The sequence below is a fragment of the Hoplias malabaricus genome, chromosome 6 (assembly GCF_029633855.1).
Source record: "Hoplias malabaricus isolate fHopMal1 chromosome 6, fHopMal1.hap1, whole genome shotgun sequence".
NCBI lineage: Eukaryota > Metazoa > Chordata > Actinopteri > Characiformes > Erythrinidae > Hoplias > Hoplias malabaricus.
In genome coordinates this window covers 2,476,187-2,493,770 of record NC_089805.1, presented here as the reverse complement: position 1 = coordinate 2,493,770, position 17,584 = coordinate 2,476,187, and the positions used below count along the sequence as shown (strand labels likewise).

At 45.3% G+C, this 17,584-nt stretch overlaps 2 protein-coding genes across 2 annotated transcripts; one reads left to right on the top strand and one right to left on the bottom strand.

Moving 5' to 3' along the window:
• Positions 1-714: 714 nt before the first annotated feature.
• On the top strand, positions 715-11,118 carry kdelr3 (KDEL endoplasmic reticulum protein retention receptor 3). Its single transcript, XM_066674016.1, has 5 exons — positions 715-1,188; positions 4,771-4,871; positions 6,501-6,659; positions 8,522-8,774; positions 10,169-11,118. Exons 1-5 carry the CDS (start codon positions 1,098-1,100, stop codon positions 10,210-10,212), a joined length of 648 nt encoding a protein of 215 aa, XP_066530113.1. The 5' UTR covers positions 715-1,097; the 3' UTR covers positions 10,213-11,118.
• A 1,274-nt stretch (positions 11,119-12,392) lies between these two features.
• LOC136699349 (GTPase IMAP family member 7-like) lies at positions 12,393-17,351 on the bottom strand. Its single transcript, XM_066674007.1, has 4 exons — positions 17,312-17,351; positions 15,855-16,039; positions 14,491-14,850; positions 12,393-14,364 (listed from the first exon to the last, which is right to left on the bottom strand). Exons 1-4 carry the CDS (start codon positions 17,349-17,351, stop codon positions 13,903-13,905), a joined length of 1,047 nt encoding a protein of 348 aa, XP_066530104.1. The 3' UTR covers positions 12,393-13,902.
• Between the last annotated feature and the right edge of the window lie 233 nt (positions 17,352-17,584).

Sequence of the window (17,584 nt, the reverse complement as noted above, 5' to 3'; positions counted from 1 at the left end):
TCCCCAGAAACACACACAAATGGAGTGCTCCTGTTTTATTTCTTATTATTTATTTATATGAAACTTTGTAAATTACCCCTGTCCAGCTCCACTGGGTATTGACGATGTGTGTGAGGCTCTGAGCTCTTTCTGAACCTCGACACTTTCACGGATGAAGCCACGGTTTGTGCTGAAGAGCCTACTGTTCTTTGGTTCCAACTGAAAATTACTTTTTCTGGTTCGTGAACCAGTTTATAATGGTGGAAACATGCTGTGTGGTTCCAAATTTAGTTCTTAAACTGTAACCATTCCATTTCCTCACTGGTGGAAAATGGCTGACTTAACAACACAATGTAAAATAACATTCCTACTCCAGCACGCACATTTTAACATTAGGAGTCAGTTAGTCAGTAAGCGATTTGAAAAAATGTACACAATTGGAAAATTTAAGATTTATTTTTAGAAAGGGGCAAACCCTCTTGCTGCTAAATAATAATGTCACTAACTGGAGTGTTTAGTAACACTTAACTCCTCATGTGATATATATATAATTTGTTATTGCTATTATAATGCTTTGAATGCTAATAAAGCCATTGTGAACTGAACTGAACAGTAAATAAATAAAATCGCGTATCCCTTTAAGCAGCCCACACTCCTCCCTTTAAACTGCTCAGATGGGTCCTTTATTTATATTCTGTCGGCCAACTCAGTGACGTTACTCGCAGCCACGTCACCAACCCAGCTCAGTCGGATTAGCGGTGCACGAGCGCGGAGATCAAACACAGGAGATGAAACGCTCGTTAACGCACACGGCCGTTTTAGTTCTGTGACGCGTCAAACAGACACCGATTAACGGTACGCATTGAAACGTGACCAAAAAACCCTGATCCTGCGCGGAAGAGGGTGCTCGAGCTGAAGGAAACCAGGTAAGGAGAGAGCTGCAGAAAAAATAAAGACTGCATGTCCCTTGAGCTGGAGATCTGCGGGAATAGATTCAAGATTTCCCCGGGTAAACCTGAGACCAGCAGGAGCTGCAAAACTAGCTGACAACGTACGAGAATCTGCGCAGACCAGAGCAGAGCCAGGACCCCACTCTCCCTCCACAGACCAGAGCCAGGATGAATGTGTTTCGTCTGGCTGGTGACGTGTCGCATCTAGCGGCGATCATCATACTCTTCCTTAAGATATGGAGGTCCAAATCATGCGCAGGTAAAGTCCAGATTAAATTAAAGCTGTTATTACTGTTCCTCTGTTGGACGTGCTTGAGGTTGGGCTGTTTAGCTTAGTTTCAGGCCAAACATGTTAAATAAAAACAACTACATACTTTAAGCTCACACTCTAGCCTTTCTTAAACAACTCAAACCCAAATTCAAGCCTGTCAGACTCGTTATCCATGGAGCTTGAGCCTTTTGACCTCAGGCTAACTGTTTAAAGCTGATTAAACAGTTAGCTTAATCCCAAAATGACTACTTTCATGTGGTTAAACTGACCGTTTAAGTCCAAACTTAATTAAACCTGTCAAAATAGTTGACCAGACAGCTTTTAAATTCAAACTAAAGATTGTACATTGCTATTTAACCAGATAGCTTCATACCAAATTCATTCATTCATTTATAATCTGTAAGTGCTTATCCAGTTCAGGGTCGCGGTGGGTCCAGAGCCTAACCTGAATCATTGGGCACAAGGTAGGAACATACCCTGGAGGGGGCGCTAGTCCTTCGCAGGGCAACACACACACACACACTTTTGAGTTGCCGATCCACCTACCAGCGTGTGTTTTTTTGGGTTGTGGGAGAAAACCGGAGCACCCAGAGGAAACCCACGCGGACACGGAGAGAACACACCAAACTTTTCACAGACAGTCACCCGGAGGAAACCCAGGCAGACACAGAAAGAAGACATCACACTCGTAACAGACAGTCACCTGGAGGAAACCCACACTGACACAGGGAGAACACACCACACTCCTCACAGACCGTCACCTGGAGGAAACCCACGCAGACACAGAAAGAACACACCACACTCCTCAACAGACAGTCACCCGGAGGAAACACACACTGACACAGGGAGAACACACCACACTCCTCACAGACAGTCACCCGGAGGAACACACACTGACACAGGGAGAACACACCACACTCCTCACAGACAGTCACCCGGAGGAAACCCACACAGACACAGAGAGAACACACCACACTCCTCACAGACAGTCACCCGGAGGAAACACACACTGACACAGGGAGAACACACCACACTCCTCATAGACAGTCACCCGGAGGAAACCACGCAGACACAGGGAGAACACACCACACTCCTCACAGACAGTCACCCGGAGCGGGACTCAAACCCACAACCTCCAGGTCCCTGGAGCTGTGTGACTGTGACACTACTTGCTGCGCTGCCCTTAATACCAATTAAACCTACAAAACAAGTTACCCAGAGAGGTTAAACATGACAAATGGTTTAATTAAAATTTGCATGTGCCTTTGCCCATTAAAAGAACCTAGAGCCTATCAACCCACAAATTGTGTATTAGGAAAACCCAGTCTAGGGCAAAATAACAGTGAATTCAACTAGATGTTCTGATTTTGCTGAATTCCTGACCTCCACTATGGGGAACTTGGAACATCCCCATCTGCGTATCTTTTATCACTTCACAGGTCCCATTTTATTGTGAGCATACAAAGGTGGGGTTAAGCCATGCAAGCAGCCACAGTATGAGTGAAATTATAAGTGAACCAAGCCAAAAATGGCATGAAGTGGAAAAAGAAGAGAACCAAGTTAAAACAACCAAAAACCAGAGCCTCCCTGTGCCGCACCTGACGCTGCTGCTTGCTTGGGGATGAGAAGTTTGCAGCTTGTCATTTAAAGGAACAGGCACTTTTTAGAATGTCATTCTAAAAAGACTGTTTAGATTGTGTGAGGATGGTGCTGGCTTGTTTGATCTTTGTGGTATTTTGAACAAAGTATGTCACAAGAGTTTGACTAACACCTTGTAAATTTAAGGCATAGGGTATGGTGGCTGAGAAGGGCAAAAAAAATTTACAAAAATAAAAACAAATTTATGGCGGCACGGTGGCGCAGCAGGTAGCGTCGCAGTCACACAGCTCCAGGGTCCTGGAGGTTGTGGGTTCGTTTTCCTGCTCCGGGTGACTGTCTGTGAGGAGTGTGGTGTGTTCTTCCTGTGTCTGCGTGGGTTTCCTCCGGGTGACTGTCTGTGAGGAGTGTGGTGTGTTCTCTCTGTGTCCGCGTAGGTTTCCTCCGGGTGACTGTCTGTGAGGAGTGTGGTGTGTTCTCCCCGTGTCCGCGTGGGTTTCCTCCAGGTGCTCCGGTTTCCTCCCACAGTCCAAAAACACACGTTGGTAGGTGGATTAGCGACTCAAAAGTGTCCGTAGGTGTGAGTGTGTGAGTGAATGTGTGTGTTGCCCTGTGAAGGACTGGCGCCCCCTCCAGGGTGTATTCCAGGTAGGCTCTGGACCCACCACGACCCGGAACTGGATAAGGGTTACAGATAATGAATGAATGAATGAATGAATGAATGAAAACAAATTTACAAGTTGTGGAACGCTTTTACCAGCCCAAAACACAAAGGCTTGTAATTACCCTCCCAAACTCCATTCACTTCTTCCCTGTTTGACTGACAAATGTCAGCAGCACTTCCTGTATATTGAACCTGCCCTTTCCGTCTGAATTATCGTTTGTAAAAGTGTTTTGGCCGTATAAAAATGTTTCGTGCTGGTAAAAGTGTTTCACAGCTTGTAAATGTGTTTTTATATTTGTAAATATATTTTGCCCTTCTAGGCCACCGTAATTGGGACACAGTATGTCACATTTAAGGCCAAATTCAAGTCTGTCCAACACAAAGCAGGGTTTCTCAGCTTAAGCTTGTCATATCTGTTGTTTACATTATGATTGCTGAAGACTAGGGTGCCGTTCTTGACCTTTGGACATTGGAAATCCAAGTTCATTTTGACAGGGCGAGTATATAACCACAAGCCTGTCATAAAGGTGAAGAACTAGGGGACACTCCTATTGGACAGACCATGTTTGGGCTTAAATGATCATCTTAAACGGGAAAACTCTGCCATTAAAAACACCCCCTTACTATACAGCTGCAAAAACACATAATAAAGGCAGCTGCGCATTCCTGCGCTCTGTGTAAGTTACATCGCCCTCTGGCGGCCGACACGGGCATAACAATTTCATTCCTGCTTTTCTCCTGCAGTATTAGCATATTAGCATAGCATGTGTTTGACAGAGCTACGAAGTCCAGTATTTTGTGGCTTTATATCCCTCTAACCAAATTTGGGCACTGAGTATATTGGCCTGAGCGCTCTATTCTGTGGGCAGAGCCTTTTTATAGACGTTTTACAAACTTTATAGTGAATTATACTGTAAATATACGGGGTGTTTACAAATGATTGGAAAAAGAATAATGCAACAATTACAGTACCGTCAGGGCAAACAATTAATTAATTAAAAAATTAATACAACAAATTTATACATAAATATTCAATATAGATGCTCATAAAAAAGAGTAGTAGCTTTGTGATTTTTGGAAATGAAAATGGCTCTGTTACAAAAGGGGAAACAATGTGTTTTATTTCTACGTTTGGAACCATGAATATGATATTTTACATAGGATTTATGAATAGTAAATAACATCCAGTATCCATAATCATAAACAGACTAAACATATAATCCAGTTTTAAATTGATCTAAATTCAGAAGATGGGTGTGTTGCCTGTTATTGTATGTTTTAGATTGATGTGTAACTGTGTTGTTGTGCAGGTATTTCAGGGAAGTCTCAGGTACTGTTTGCGATGGTTTTCACCGCCAGGTATCTGGACCTGTTGACCGCCTACATTTCCTTGTATAACACCATTATGAAGGTAAAGAACACAGCAAAAAACATGACACACTCATCTCCAAGATTTCGTGGGACATTTCAAACACATCTATTCATTTTGTGCTTCCCAACCCTTACCCTTACCCTACCCTGACCTTGTCAATATCTTCAATATGGGGACTTTCCAATAAGGAAGACCACACATTAATCCACACACATGTACATACTCCTCCAAACATTTATAGAACAGTTGTACTCACATAATTCTAAGTGCCTGCTGCGAGACTAATGCCAGATCATCACTGGCAGTTGTTGAGGGGGAAAAAAAAAGTGCAGTTTACATTTCACACACTCACATAAACACACTGAACTGGGCTGGGTTTCCAAAAAAGCACCTTAGAAAAAAGAAGATTCTTAAGTGGTAGAGTGAGCATCAACTGGTTCAGAATGCTGCAGCCCGTATTATCTCTAGAACTCCATCCATTCGTCACATCTCCCCTGTTCTTCAACAGCTCCACTGGCTCCCTGTTAAATCTCGCATTGACTTTAATATTGCGTACTTTTAAGGCCATCCATTACCTTACCTCACAGAGCTCCTTCATATAAACAGACCCTGCCGGACTCTTAGATCCTCCTCATCCATCAGCCTCTCTGCCCCTCCAGCCCGTCTGACCACCATGGGGTCTAGAGCGGGGGGGTCTTTTAGCCGCACCGCCCCCCGTCTTTGGAATTCCCTCCCACCGGACATCCGTAGTATTGACTCCCTGGACATTTTTAAATCATGCCTCAAGACCCACCTGTTCAGGACAGCATACAGTCTTTAGCCTAGTCCTTTGATTTTATGTATCTCTTTAATTATTCATTCATTCATCTATTATCTGTAACCCTTATCCAGTTCAGGGTCATGGCGGGTCCAGAGTCTACATGGAATCATTGGGCGCAAGGCGGGAATACACCCTGGAGGGGGCGCTAGTCCTTCACAGGGCAACACAGACACACACACACACACACATTCACTCACACACTTACACCTACGGACACTTTTGAGTCGCCAATCCACCTACCAACGTGTGTTTTTGGACTGTGGGAGGAAACCAGAGCACCCGGAGGAAACCCACTCAGACACAGGGAGAACACACCACACTCCTCACAGACAGTCACCTGGAGGAAACCCACGCAGACACAGAGAGAACACACCACACTCCTCACAGACAGTCACCCGGAGGAAACCAACGCAGACACAGGGAGAACAGACCACACTCTTCACAGACAGTCACCCGGAGGAAACCCACGCAGACACAGGGAGATCACACCACACTCCTCACAGACAGTCACCCGGAGCGGGAATCGAACCCACAACCTCCAGGCCCCTGGAGCTGTGTGACTGCGACACCTACCTGCTGCACCGCCGTGTCACCCTCTCTTTAATTAGCTTGCTTTAATTAGCTTTGTTTGTACCTGTTGTCTTGCTTTGATTTTCTTTATGTACAGTGACCTTGAGAGTCTTGAAAGGTGCCAAAAATAAAATGTATTATTATTATTAATATATTCCCTGTTAAGATGAACTTAACATTATAAATGTCTTTGGGAAAGTGGGCCCTGTTCTGTAGAATACAGAGCCTTAGAGTCTGCTTTAAGTTACATGAAATATCTCCCTCTGTCTTCCTCTCAGGTGGTTTTCCTGCTTCTGGCCTATGCCACGGTGTATCTGATCTACATGCGCTTCAGGAACTCATATGATTCGGAGAATGACTCCTTCAGAGTGGAGTTTCTGCTGGTTCCTGTGGCTGGTCTGTCGTTCCTGGAGAATTACGCTTTTACTCCACTGGAGGTAAAACACCCAGCTAGTCCCAGCTGGTCCATAATGGCAAATCTGATTTTTAGACTGGTGGTCAGGTTGCTCAGGTACAGCAGGAGTGAGTACTAACCCTTATCTATTCGTACTAACCTTTATCTTTCACTTCCAGGTGTCATACTGTCCAAATATGTAAATGGGTTGGGAATTGTTTAAAACCGCCTCCAATTAAGAGTTGAGTTTGTTTGGTACAATTTCGAAAAGTCTTTTTGTTTTACTGTGACTTTTGTCGTGTTGTAATGAAGCAAATATATATTTCTAAAATTAGTCTATAACATATGATATGATATAGACCAGTGGTTCTCAAACTGTGGTACGCTTACCACTGGTGGTACGTGAGACAGCAAGAGGTGGTCTCATTAATGAGGAGCATGAGGCGGTGTCTACGACCCACAGAAGTTGCTCAGGTAGTGCAGCTCATCCAGGATGGCACACCAGTGTGAGCTGTGGCAAGAAGGTTTGCTATTTCTGTCAGCACAGTGTCCAGAGCATGGAGGAGATACCAGGAGACAGGCCAGTAGACCAGGAGACGTGGAGGGGGCTGTAAGAGGGCAACAATCCAGCAGCAGGACCGCTACCTCCTCTTTTGTGCAAGGAGGAACAGGAAGAGCAGTGCCAGAGCCCTGCAAAAAAGACTCCATGAGGGTGGTATGAGGGTCCGATGTCCACAACCCAACCCAGGGTGACTGGCATTTGCCAGAGAACACCAAGATAGGCAGCTTCGCAATTGGGGCCCTGTGCTCTTCACAAATGAGAGCAGGTTAACGCTGAGCACTTGTGGCAGACGTTCTGGAGATGCTGTGGAGAAGGTTCTGCTGTCTGCAACATCCTCCAGCAGTGACTGGTTTGGCAGTGGGTCAGTAATGGTGTGGGGAGGCATTTCTTTGGAGGGTGGCGAAGCCCTCCATGTGCTATCCAGAGGTACCCTGACTGCCATTAGGTGCTGGGATGAGATCCTCAGACACATTGTGAGACCATATGGTGGTGCAGTGGGCCCTGGATTCCTTCTGATGCATGACAATGCTAGGCCTCATGTGTCAACTGTTCCTGCATGATGACAATATTGATGCTATGGATTGGCCTGCTCCTTCCACAGACCTGAATCCAATCGAGCACATCTGGGACATCATGTCTTGCTCAATCCACCAATGCCACGTTGCACCACTGTCCAGGAGTTGACTCATGGTTTAATCCGGGTTTAGGAGGAGAACCCTCAGGAGAACATCCACCAACATCCAACACGTCATCAGGAACATGCCCAGGCGTTGTAGGGAAGCCAAACCGCCACGTGGAGGTCACAAACAGACTACTGAGCCTCATTTGAACTTGTCTTGAGGCTGAAGTTGAATCAACCTGTAATTTGATTTTCCACTTTCATTTGGAGTATGATTTTCCAGACCTCCATGGGATAATAATTTTGATTTACATTCATTCATCCATCCATTATCTGTAAGCACTTATACAGTTCAGGATCACAGTGGGTCCAGAGCCTACCTCCTCACAGACAGTCACCCGGAGGAAACCCACGCAGACACAGGGAGAACACACCACACTCCTCACAGACAGTCACCCAGAGTGGGAATGGAACCCACAACCTCCAGGTCCCTGTAGCTGAGTGACTGCGACACTCCCTGCTGCGCCCGATTTACATTCATCATTTTTGTTATTTTGTTCTCAACGCATCCCACTATGTAATGAATAAAGATTTTCAACTGGAATATTTCGTTCATTGAGATCTAGGATGTGTTATTTTAGTGTTCCCTTCAGTGTAAAAGCCACTAATTATAGCTTGACCTCCAGAGATTAAACCCCCTCTGCTTCTCTGTGTGCTGTTGCAGATTCTCTGGACGTTCTCCATCTACCTGGAGTCTGTGGCCATCTTGCCTCAGTTGTTTATGATCACTAAGACTGGGGAGGCGGAGTCAATCACCACACATTACCTGTTCTTCCTGGGGTTGTACCGCGCCCTCTACCTGGCCAACTGGGTGTGGCGCTACCACCAGGAGGACTTCTTTGATCAGATCGCCGTTGTCTCTGGAGTGGTTCAGACCATCTTCTACTGCGATTTCTTCTACCTTTACTTCACCAGAGGTGAGCCTGGGACACACTGTCATATAACAACACTAGAATGGGTTATTCTTTACTAAGTTACGTAAGATCAGGAATATTGGGAATTGTTTATTTGACACATTTATATATCAGCATGAAATACAGGGGTTGGACAATAAAAGTGAAACACCTGTCATTGTAGTGTGGGAGGTGTCAGGGCTAAATTGGAGCAGCCTGGTGGACAATCTTCATTAACTCCACACTGCACCAGTAAAACCATGTGCATCCAATGGTTCAAACACTGTGTCCTGAAGGCGGTGCCGTGTATCAGGACGACAACGCACCAATACACACAGCGAGACTGGTGAAAGACTGGTTTGATGAACATGAAAGTGAAGTTGAACATCTCCCATGGCCTGCACAGTCACCAGATCTAAATATTATTGAGCCACTTTGGGGTGTTTTGGAGGAGCGAGTCAGGAAACGATTTCCTCCACCAGCATCACGTAGAGACCTGGCCACTATCCTGCAAGAAGAATGGCTTCAAATCCCTCTGACCACTGTGCAGGACTTGTGTATGTCATTCCCAAGACCAACTGACTCTGTATCGGCCGCAAAAGGAGGCCCTACACCACACTAATAAATTACTGTGCTCTAAAACCAGGTGTTTCAGTTTCATTGTCCAACCCCTGTAAAAGGCTTATGAAGATTAGCGATATAGGCTAATAAAAATTTGTATTCAGCTGCTTTGTCTAAAAGCAAAATGCAGAAACCAAGGAAGACAAAGTAAAGATCAGAAGACTGATTCTGTCGTTCTCCCAACACCCCCTCTTTCTCTCTCTTTCTTTCTCTCTCTGCCTTTATCTGTCTCTCTCTTTCCCTTTCTCTCTCTCTTTCCCTTTCTCTCTCTCTCTATTTCCCTTTTTCTTTCTCTCTCCCCTTTCTCTCTCTCTCCCCTTTCTCTCTCTCCCCCTTTCTCTCTCCCTCTCCCTCCCTTTCTTTCTCTCTCTCTCCCTCCCTTTCTTTCTCTCTCTCTCCCTCCCTTTCTTTCTCTCTCTCTCTATCTCTCTCCCCCTTTCCCTTTCTCCCTCTCTCTCTCTCCCTCCCTCTCTCTCTCTCTCCCTCCCTCTTTCTCTCTCTCTCCCCCTCCCTTTCTTTCTCTCTCTCTCTCTCTCCCTTTCTCTCTCTTTCCCTTTCTCTCTCCCTCTTTCCCTTTCTCTCTCTCCCTTTCCCTTTCTCTTTATCTCTCTCTTTCTCTCTCTCCCCCTCCCTTTCTTTCTCTCTCTCTCTCTCCCTTTCTCTCTCTTTCCCTTTCTCCCTCTTTCCCTTTCTCTCTCTCTCCCTTTCCCTTTCTCTTTATCTCTCTCTCTCTATTTCTCTCTCTCTCTCTCTCTCTCTCTCTCTCTCTCTCTCTCTCTCCCTCTCTCTCTCTCTAGTTCTCAGGGGAAGTGGGAAGATCTCTCTGCCCATGCCAGTGTGAAGAGCAGCCCTGGCCCCACCACATTTCACTCCGTTCCCAATCACTCCGCATTTGCTTGGCAACATTTCTTCGCCCACCTACAACTACAGCGGCCGTACTCCATCAAGATTGAAAACACCTACAAATCCCACACCGGCCGCAGTTAAAACGAATAGCTAAACCCAACTCATAACGTGGCTAACTGAACGAAAACTAGTAGCCAACTGTTTGCATGGGGGTCATCTGCTTATTTTTAGTGTAATTAGCGTTCTGTACTGCCTTATTCTTTAAATCATAACCCCACAGAGTGTGGGAGAAGTGCCTTACTGTACAGCCTTCAGAAATGTAACGTTTTATAAATGCCTTATTACTCCTGAGTTAAAGAGCACAAAATACACCGTCTTCCTTTTCTAGATTGTGATTGTTCATGCGTGGGGGTGTGTTTTTGCATGTTAGCGTGGATGCGCCGTTCAGCAGTGTGTGTGTGTGTGTGTGTGTGTGTTTTAAATGAGTTTTAAAGGGACTTTTTGAACAGGTGCTTTTTCTGAGCGGCCTACATTCTAGCATTTTTATTTTTTTGTTATTCGCCTAGTGTTCCGTGTCTGAAACAAAAGTCTTTAAATCAATAGTGTACACCTTTATCTTCTGGATTTTAAATCTACTTTCATAGACACTAGGAGATGCATTTAAACGAATCCAGAAACTGAGATCAAGGTCCCGATGTGAAAACTCCTGCGCTAAACAAGGACTGGAGTTCTCTTACATTTCCTTACGCTCCACTCCAGCACCTTTTAGTTTTGATATTCCGTTTAAATGTCATTTCATAATTAATAACTAGTTACGTAATTAATTAATTCATTCATTTACTTTCCATATGTCAATTTGTTACAATAGAAAAAAACCACGAAAATACTTTTTTCATCACGTTCAAAACAATAAAATCTCTCTTCTACTAACAAACTGAATGTTGTCTGAATCAAAAATCTGTCGAACAAAGCCAAGAGGCACCTGAAGGAATGAAGAACTAATCGTGCATTTTTCCACTTAAACTCCTATCAGCCATCGGCATGCGTTTGATTACACACAGTCACTTCATCACCTGGCCACTGGCTTCTGTTATTCATTCATTCATTATCTGTAACCCTTATCCAGTTCAGGGTCGCGGTGGGTGCAGAGTCTACCTGGAATCATTGGGCGCAAGGAGGGAATACACCCTGGTGGGGGCGCCAGTCCTTTGTCTTCTGTTATGTTTTTATATTTAGTGAGTTTTCTATTTTCTATTCCTTATTATTCACAGTAATTGACACTATAGGTTGAAAGATGCTGGTGTATTCCTATAAAGATGTAGAGCTTTTGGCTTTTCTCATGTCAGACGTGTTATAAGCTACACTTGCAACAGACTGGATTCAATTATAAAAAAGCTGTGATTGTTTGAAGCGCAGGTGTGTTATGATAAAACATCCAAATAGAGCAAGAATGTTACGATTGATGAGAGATATATTGTAGAGTTTGGTTCAGAATATACAGGGTCTGCGCATTAACCCGTTTAATGGAGGAAACCAGAGCACCCGGAGGAAACCCACGCAGACACAGGGAGAACACACCACACTCCTCACAGACAGGCACCCGGAGGAAACCCACGCAGACACAGGGAGAACACACCACACTCCTCACAGACAGTCACCCGGAGGAAACCCACGCAGACACAGGGAGAACACACCACACTCCTCACAGACAGTCACCCGGAGGAAACCCACGCAGACACAGGGAGAACACACCACACTCCTCACAGACAGTCACCCGGAGGAAACCCACGCAGACACAGGGAGAACACACCACACTCCTCACAGACAGTCACCCGGAGGAAACCCACGCAGACACAGGGAGAACACACCACACTCCTCACAGACAGTCACCCGGAGGAAACCCACGCAGACACAGGGAGAACACACCACACTCCTCACAGACAGTCACCCGGAGGAAACCCACGCAGACACAGGGAGAACACACCACACTCCTCACAGACAGTCACCCGGAGGAAACCCACGCAGACACAGGGAGAACACACCACACTCCTCACAGACAGTCACCCGGAGGAAACCCACGCAGACACAGAGAGAACACACCACACTCCTCACAGACAGTCACTCGGAGCGGGAATCGAACCCAGTCCAGTCTGAAGTACTTTTAATGGTGGCAAGGGACACAAGTGAAAAAGCACAACACTAGCAGTTAATTTCAGACACTTCCAGACAATATTGTGAAACAATTGTCTATAACTTTATAACTTAAACGCTACAGAGAGCCTGACATATGGTGCTTTTCCACTGTATGGCACCTACTCTACTCAGCTAGGCTCTACTCTGCTTTTATTTATTTATTTTTGCCTTTCTATTAGGCAAATCAAGCGCCTGGTACCTGAAACTGGGTACTGTAGTACTTCCTCACTCATGGTGAGCTAAGTAGTGTCTGAACATGACACACAAACATTGTAGAGCGCTGATTGGCCAGAGAGACTTGTCAATCATAATGAGATGCAGACATCCAGCACAAACTAGGCATTTGTAAAATCTCTAAGCTACATCAGTGATCACATTTCTTTTTATCTGATTCAGACTACAGCTCGTATAATTACGACTTTTGAAGTGTTATAAACATTCCTAGGATTCGAAAATAAAACTATACAGTCGAACCTCTACCTACGAACTTGATCCGTTCCGTGACCCGGTTCGTAAGTGGAAAAGTTCGTTTCTCCAGTCAGTTTTCCCCATTTAAAATAATGGAAAAGTAATGAATGTGTTCCAGCCCCCGCCCCGAAAGTCACTATTTTTGCACTGATCTATGTTTACAACACTCTCAAATTAGTAAAAAAAAATACATGTAGCGTTACTAAAAATAAAAGAGAAATACAGTGGTAACAGTAATAAAAAAGAAATAATAAAGTTGTAAGTGGTTACACATCGCTACCTTGAAGACGTGACGACTGGCTGGAGCAGTAACACAGGCACTGGCTGTATGACGGGAGGTGGGGGGTGGGGGGAATAACGGAGAGTAGGCGGTGAATGTGGGGAGACGAAGCGTAGATATGGCTTAACTTAGCACGAATTTCCATGTCTGCTATTTACACTAATGCTAAATTGCTAAAGCTACAATGTGCTAATCTTAAAAGCTCACTCAAGTCTGGGGGCGCTGGGAGACTCGCCTATTGGGGTCAGTGGCCATTTCCAGCCGCCGGCTCGGAGGAGGCTCGGGTTCGTTTCTAGAGTCGTGGTTCGTTGGTGGAGGCAAAAAATATTGAAATGACCGGTTCGTATCTTGGAAAGTTTGTTAGTAGAGGTTCCACTGTACTCATCTTTCTGAACTGGTGCATGGCTAAAATGTGTTCCATCCCAAAGAACAACATGCGAAAACCTAATGAGTAAACAATGTTGACTGCTGACATTGGTGTGGACTCCCATTAGTGTTTTGTGCTGTCATTGGTTACATTTTTGAGGGAGCTGTGCTTCTGGAAAAACTGCCAGGTCCCAAAAAGCCAGTGGAGCCAAGTAGAGTCATCAGCTGCAATGAAACCAATTTAGAAAAATGGACATAAAAATCAACTACAACACACAAAATGTCAGGGACTCTCTGGACTGGAGTTATTTTGGTGTGTGTTTGCTGAAATGGTGTGACGTGTCTAATGAGTGTATGACGCCACAATACAGACTCGAATCATTTTTCCAAGTTCTTTTGGAGCTTTTCACTCAGTGCTTTCCTGTGTTTGTACAGCACTTTGCTTCCTTCCCTGACGGCTCCACCCACCACTTTAGCAGCAGAAGTGATTGACAGTGGTGTTGAGGCTAAAGCCATCACCCTCTGTGCGGTTTTCGTTTTCTTGCCTTTCCCCTTTCCTTTCTCCATCACTCCCGAGCCCTCTAGCGCCCCCTTGCCCATGGCCGTCACCAACTCGCACCAAAATTCTCTCTCAGCTTTCTTCCTCGCATCCTCTTCCTCTCTTTTCCTATTCTGCATGTCTTCAGGCCCCTCCTTCTCTCCTTCCTTTAGCCCCACTCCTTTCTCTCCCAGAATCCTTTGCTGCACTTGAAGGATGGCTCGTTCCGCATGCTGCAGCATCTCACAGGTGAAAGGGCTTCCTCCATTTCTCTCCACCATGTCATCAATCTTCTTCAGCAGCTCCACCACATGTAATAAAACAACAAGAAATCCAATTTAAAATAACAATTAACATATTAACCAATTAACAACTGTATACGCTTGGAGGACCACTTTCTGATGTGCCTCTGGCAATTAGCGTGAAGCTTCGTCTACCTGGTCGCGCTCCAGACCGCCCTTGGCATTGTCCAGTGTGTGAAATCCACCCTCACACTTCACTGAGAACTCCCAGAGCTCCTCACTCTCACGCAGGAAGTTCTCAGCAGGTTTCTCTCCCAGTTGGTCGGCCCAGGTGAGGATGAGGATAGTGTGTTTTAGAGCTCGCGGGCCAAAGACAGCACTGAGCCAGTCTAGAGCTGCCCACTGTTCAGGGGTCAACCTCGCCGGCTGCAGGACCAGTAAAAACGCATGAGGTCCAGGAGCAGAGAGAATAACACATCGTCCCACCTCCATACACACCTCCTCGGGAGACAGACTGGTGTCAAAGAAACCTGGAGTGTCAATCACCTGGAGACAGCAATGAGAACAACAAGGCTTTCTGCTTAGTACTAAATGCTTGGAATGCCAGCCTACATCATCTGGTGAAGTGAAAAGTCAATATCACTTTTATACCCATAAAAAGTTGTCAGTAACATTAATTTCTTCTTAGAGAAACGTATTAAAACCAATAAACGCTGGAACATTTTGAGAGCAAGTTTTGTGAGCAGACAAACACCTCACAACATACTATTAGAGTATTTTATTATTTACTTTAATTATATTTGGTCCACAACAACCATATCTCAGTGGTGGAGCCATATTCTGAGTTGTGTAATATTAAAGGAGCAATGTGAAACACTGATAGCAAGTGGATAAAATGTGTTTTGAGTGCTACCTATGAGACAAACTCATTCTTTCATTATCTGTTACCATTTATCCAGTTCAGGGTCGCAGTGAATACGCCCTGGAGGGGGCGCCAGTCCTTCACAGGGCAACACAGACACACACACACACTCACACCTACGGACACTTTTGAGTCTCCAATCCACCTACCAACGTGTGTTTTTGGACCGTGGGAGGAAACCGGAGCACCCGGAGGAAACCCTCACAGAGAGTCACCTGAGAGGAGTGTGGTGTGTTCTCTCTGTGTCTGCGTGGGTTTCCTCCGGGTGCTCCGGTTTCCTCCCACGGTCCAAAAACACACGTTGGTAGGTGGATTGGAGACTCAAAAGTGTCCGTAGGTGTGAGTGTGTGTGTGTGTCTGTGTTGCCCTGTGAAGGACTGGCGCCCCCTCCAGGGTGTATTCCTGCCTTGTGCCCAATGATTCCAGGTAGGCTCTGGACCCACTGCGACCCTGAACTGGATAAGGGTTACAGATAATGAATGAATGCACCATTTAAGACGGAGCTTGTATTTATATTTAAATGAAAAATGTCTGACGCTGAATAGCAGGTAGTTCTGTTATTAAGCTTATTTTGGGCTTATTTATTGTCCACATATGTTCCTTGTCTGAGCGTAAAGTCCTTTAGTACCTGTATCGTTCGTCCTTCCACTGTGCCGCTCGCACTCTCACACTGCTGCGTGATGGACACTGGAGATACATCTGTTCGAAAGGCTGGAAAACCCAGGATGGTGTTTCCTGTTGAGCTTTTACCGCAACCTGTTCGACCCAGCAGGACAAGCCGCAAATCTGCAGGACACACACTCTCTAAAGGGACTAAACATACAAGTAGAATGTTACATAATGCTACCATCACGCTGCTCTAGGGTCCTGGGGCTGTGGGTTCAAGCCCTGCTTCGGGTAACCGTGTGAGGAGTGATGTGTTATGCCCATGTCTTTCATCTGGGTTTCATCTGGGTATATATGGGTTTCTCACCCGGAGGAAACCCACACAGACACAGAGAGAACACACCACACTCCTCACAGACAGTCACCCGGAGGAAACCCGGAGGAAACACAGAGAGAACACACCACACTCTTCACAGACAGTCACCCGGAGGAAACTCACACAGACACAGGGAGAACACACCACACTCCTCAAAGACAGTCACCCGGAGGAAACCCACACAGACACAGAGAGAACACACCACACTCCTCACAGACAAGTCACCCAGAGGAAACCCACACAGACACAGAGAGAACACACCACACTCCTCACAGACAGTCACCCGGAGGAAACCCACACAGACACAGAGAGAACACACCACACTCCTCACAGACAGTCACCCGGAGGAAACCCACGCAGACACAGAGAAAACACACCACACTCCTCACAGACAGTCACCCGGAGCGGGAATCAAACCCACAACCTCCAGGCCCCTGGAGCTGTGTGACTGCGACACCTACCTGCTGCGCCACCGTGCCGCCCTATTACAGATATTGAATTAATTTATTTATCTGTCATTCCAATGACTGTATATTATATATTATTACATAATGTTTGTGTGTCTATGTGTCCCAAAGATATTTGTACAAAGATTCCCATATGATGCATTTCCTAACTCTTAATGAGGTTTTTGAGTTGCAGAGGAGTGAGTGGAGTTTTAAATAAAAGCAGGGGCTGAAATGAAGGTGAAAACCTAGAGTTTACAGCTAGATTTAGAGTTTACTTGTGCTTTAGAAAATAGAACAGACCTGCTGTATATTCCACCCTGCATTCTCCAGTTTTTCAAATTACTGCAAAACTATAGTGAAGTACACACCATAATACATTGTAGGTGGTGGCTGCAGCAAAAATGGCGACGTGTAGGTGCAGCTCAGTGATGACTAGAGTTTACAGCGGACTACACTACCCTACTAGATGTAGTGAACTACATAGGGAATATGGAGCCATTTGAGATACAGCCCAAACATGAAGCTGCAGCTGAGAAACATTTGCATGCGATGCTCTTGCCGTTATTTCTGTTTCTTTTACTACTCTACTTTCATCTGTAGATGCGACGGGCATGAACATCGATGAGAGGAAAATAAACAGTGGCTCTCACTCACCTGAGCGCTCGGGAGACGCCATATTTCCCCTCACGCGCATGAGGCGTGAGCGCGCACTAGTGATGAATAGGTCTCGAACGATGGGAATGACGGGAACCGATTTTTTTAAACATTCTATTGAATATGTAAAAAACAATAAACACAAACAGGGATTGGACCTTTTTGTCCTATTGAGATTTAATCTGGTTGTCTTTTTTAGTAGCTTATACTTTATTTTGTAGCTTTATAAATAAAGCCAAATATATAATAAATATTTTATTTAATGTATGATTT

Bases quoted from the DNA above. Each gene is read 5' to 3' on its own strand.
- kdelr3 (XM_066674016.1), top strand. From the start codon at position 1,098: ATGAATGTGTTTCGTCTGGCTGGTGACGTGTCGCATCTAGCGGCGATC. The intron at 1,189-4,770 runs GTAAAGTCCAGA...GTTGTTGTGCAG, and splicing joins GAGGTCCAAATCATGCGCAG to GTATTTCAGGGAAGTCTCAG. The intron at 6,660-8,521 runs GTAAAACACCCA...GTGCTGTTGCAG, and splicing joins ACGCTTTTACTCCACTGGAG to ATTCTCTGGACGTTCTCCAT.
- LOC136699349 (XM_066674007.1), bottom strand. From the start codon at position 17,351: ATGCGCGTGAGGGGAAATATGGCGTCTCCCGAGCGCTCAG. The intron at 14,851-15,854 runs GTACTAAAGGAC...TGCTGTCTCCAG, and splicing joins TGGAAGGACGAACGATACAG to GTGATTGACACTCCAGGTTT. The intron at 14,365-14,490 runs GCTTCACGCTAA...CATGTGGTGGAG, and splicing joins AGCGCGACCAGGTAGACGAA to CTGCTGAAGAAGATTGATGA.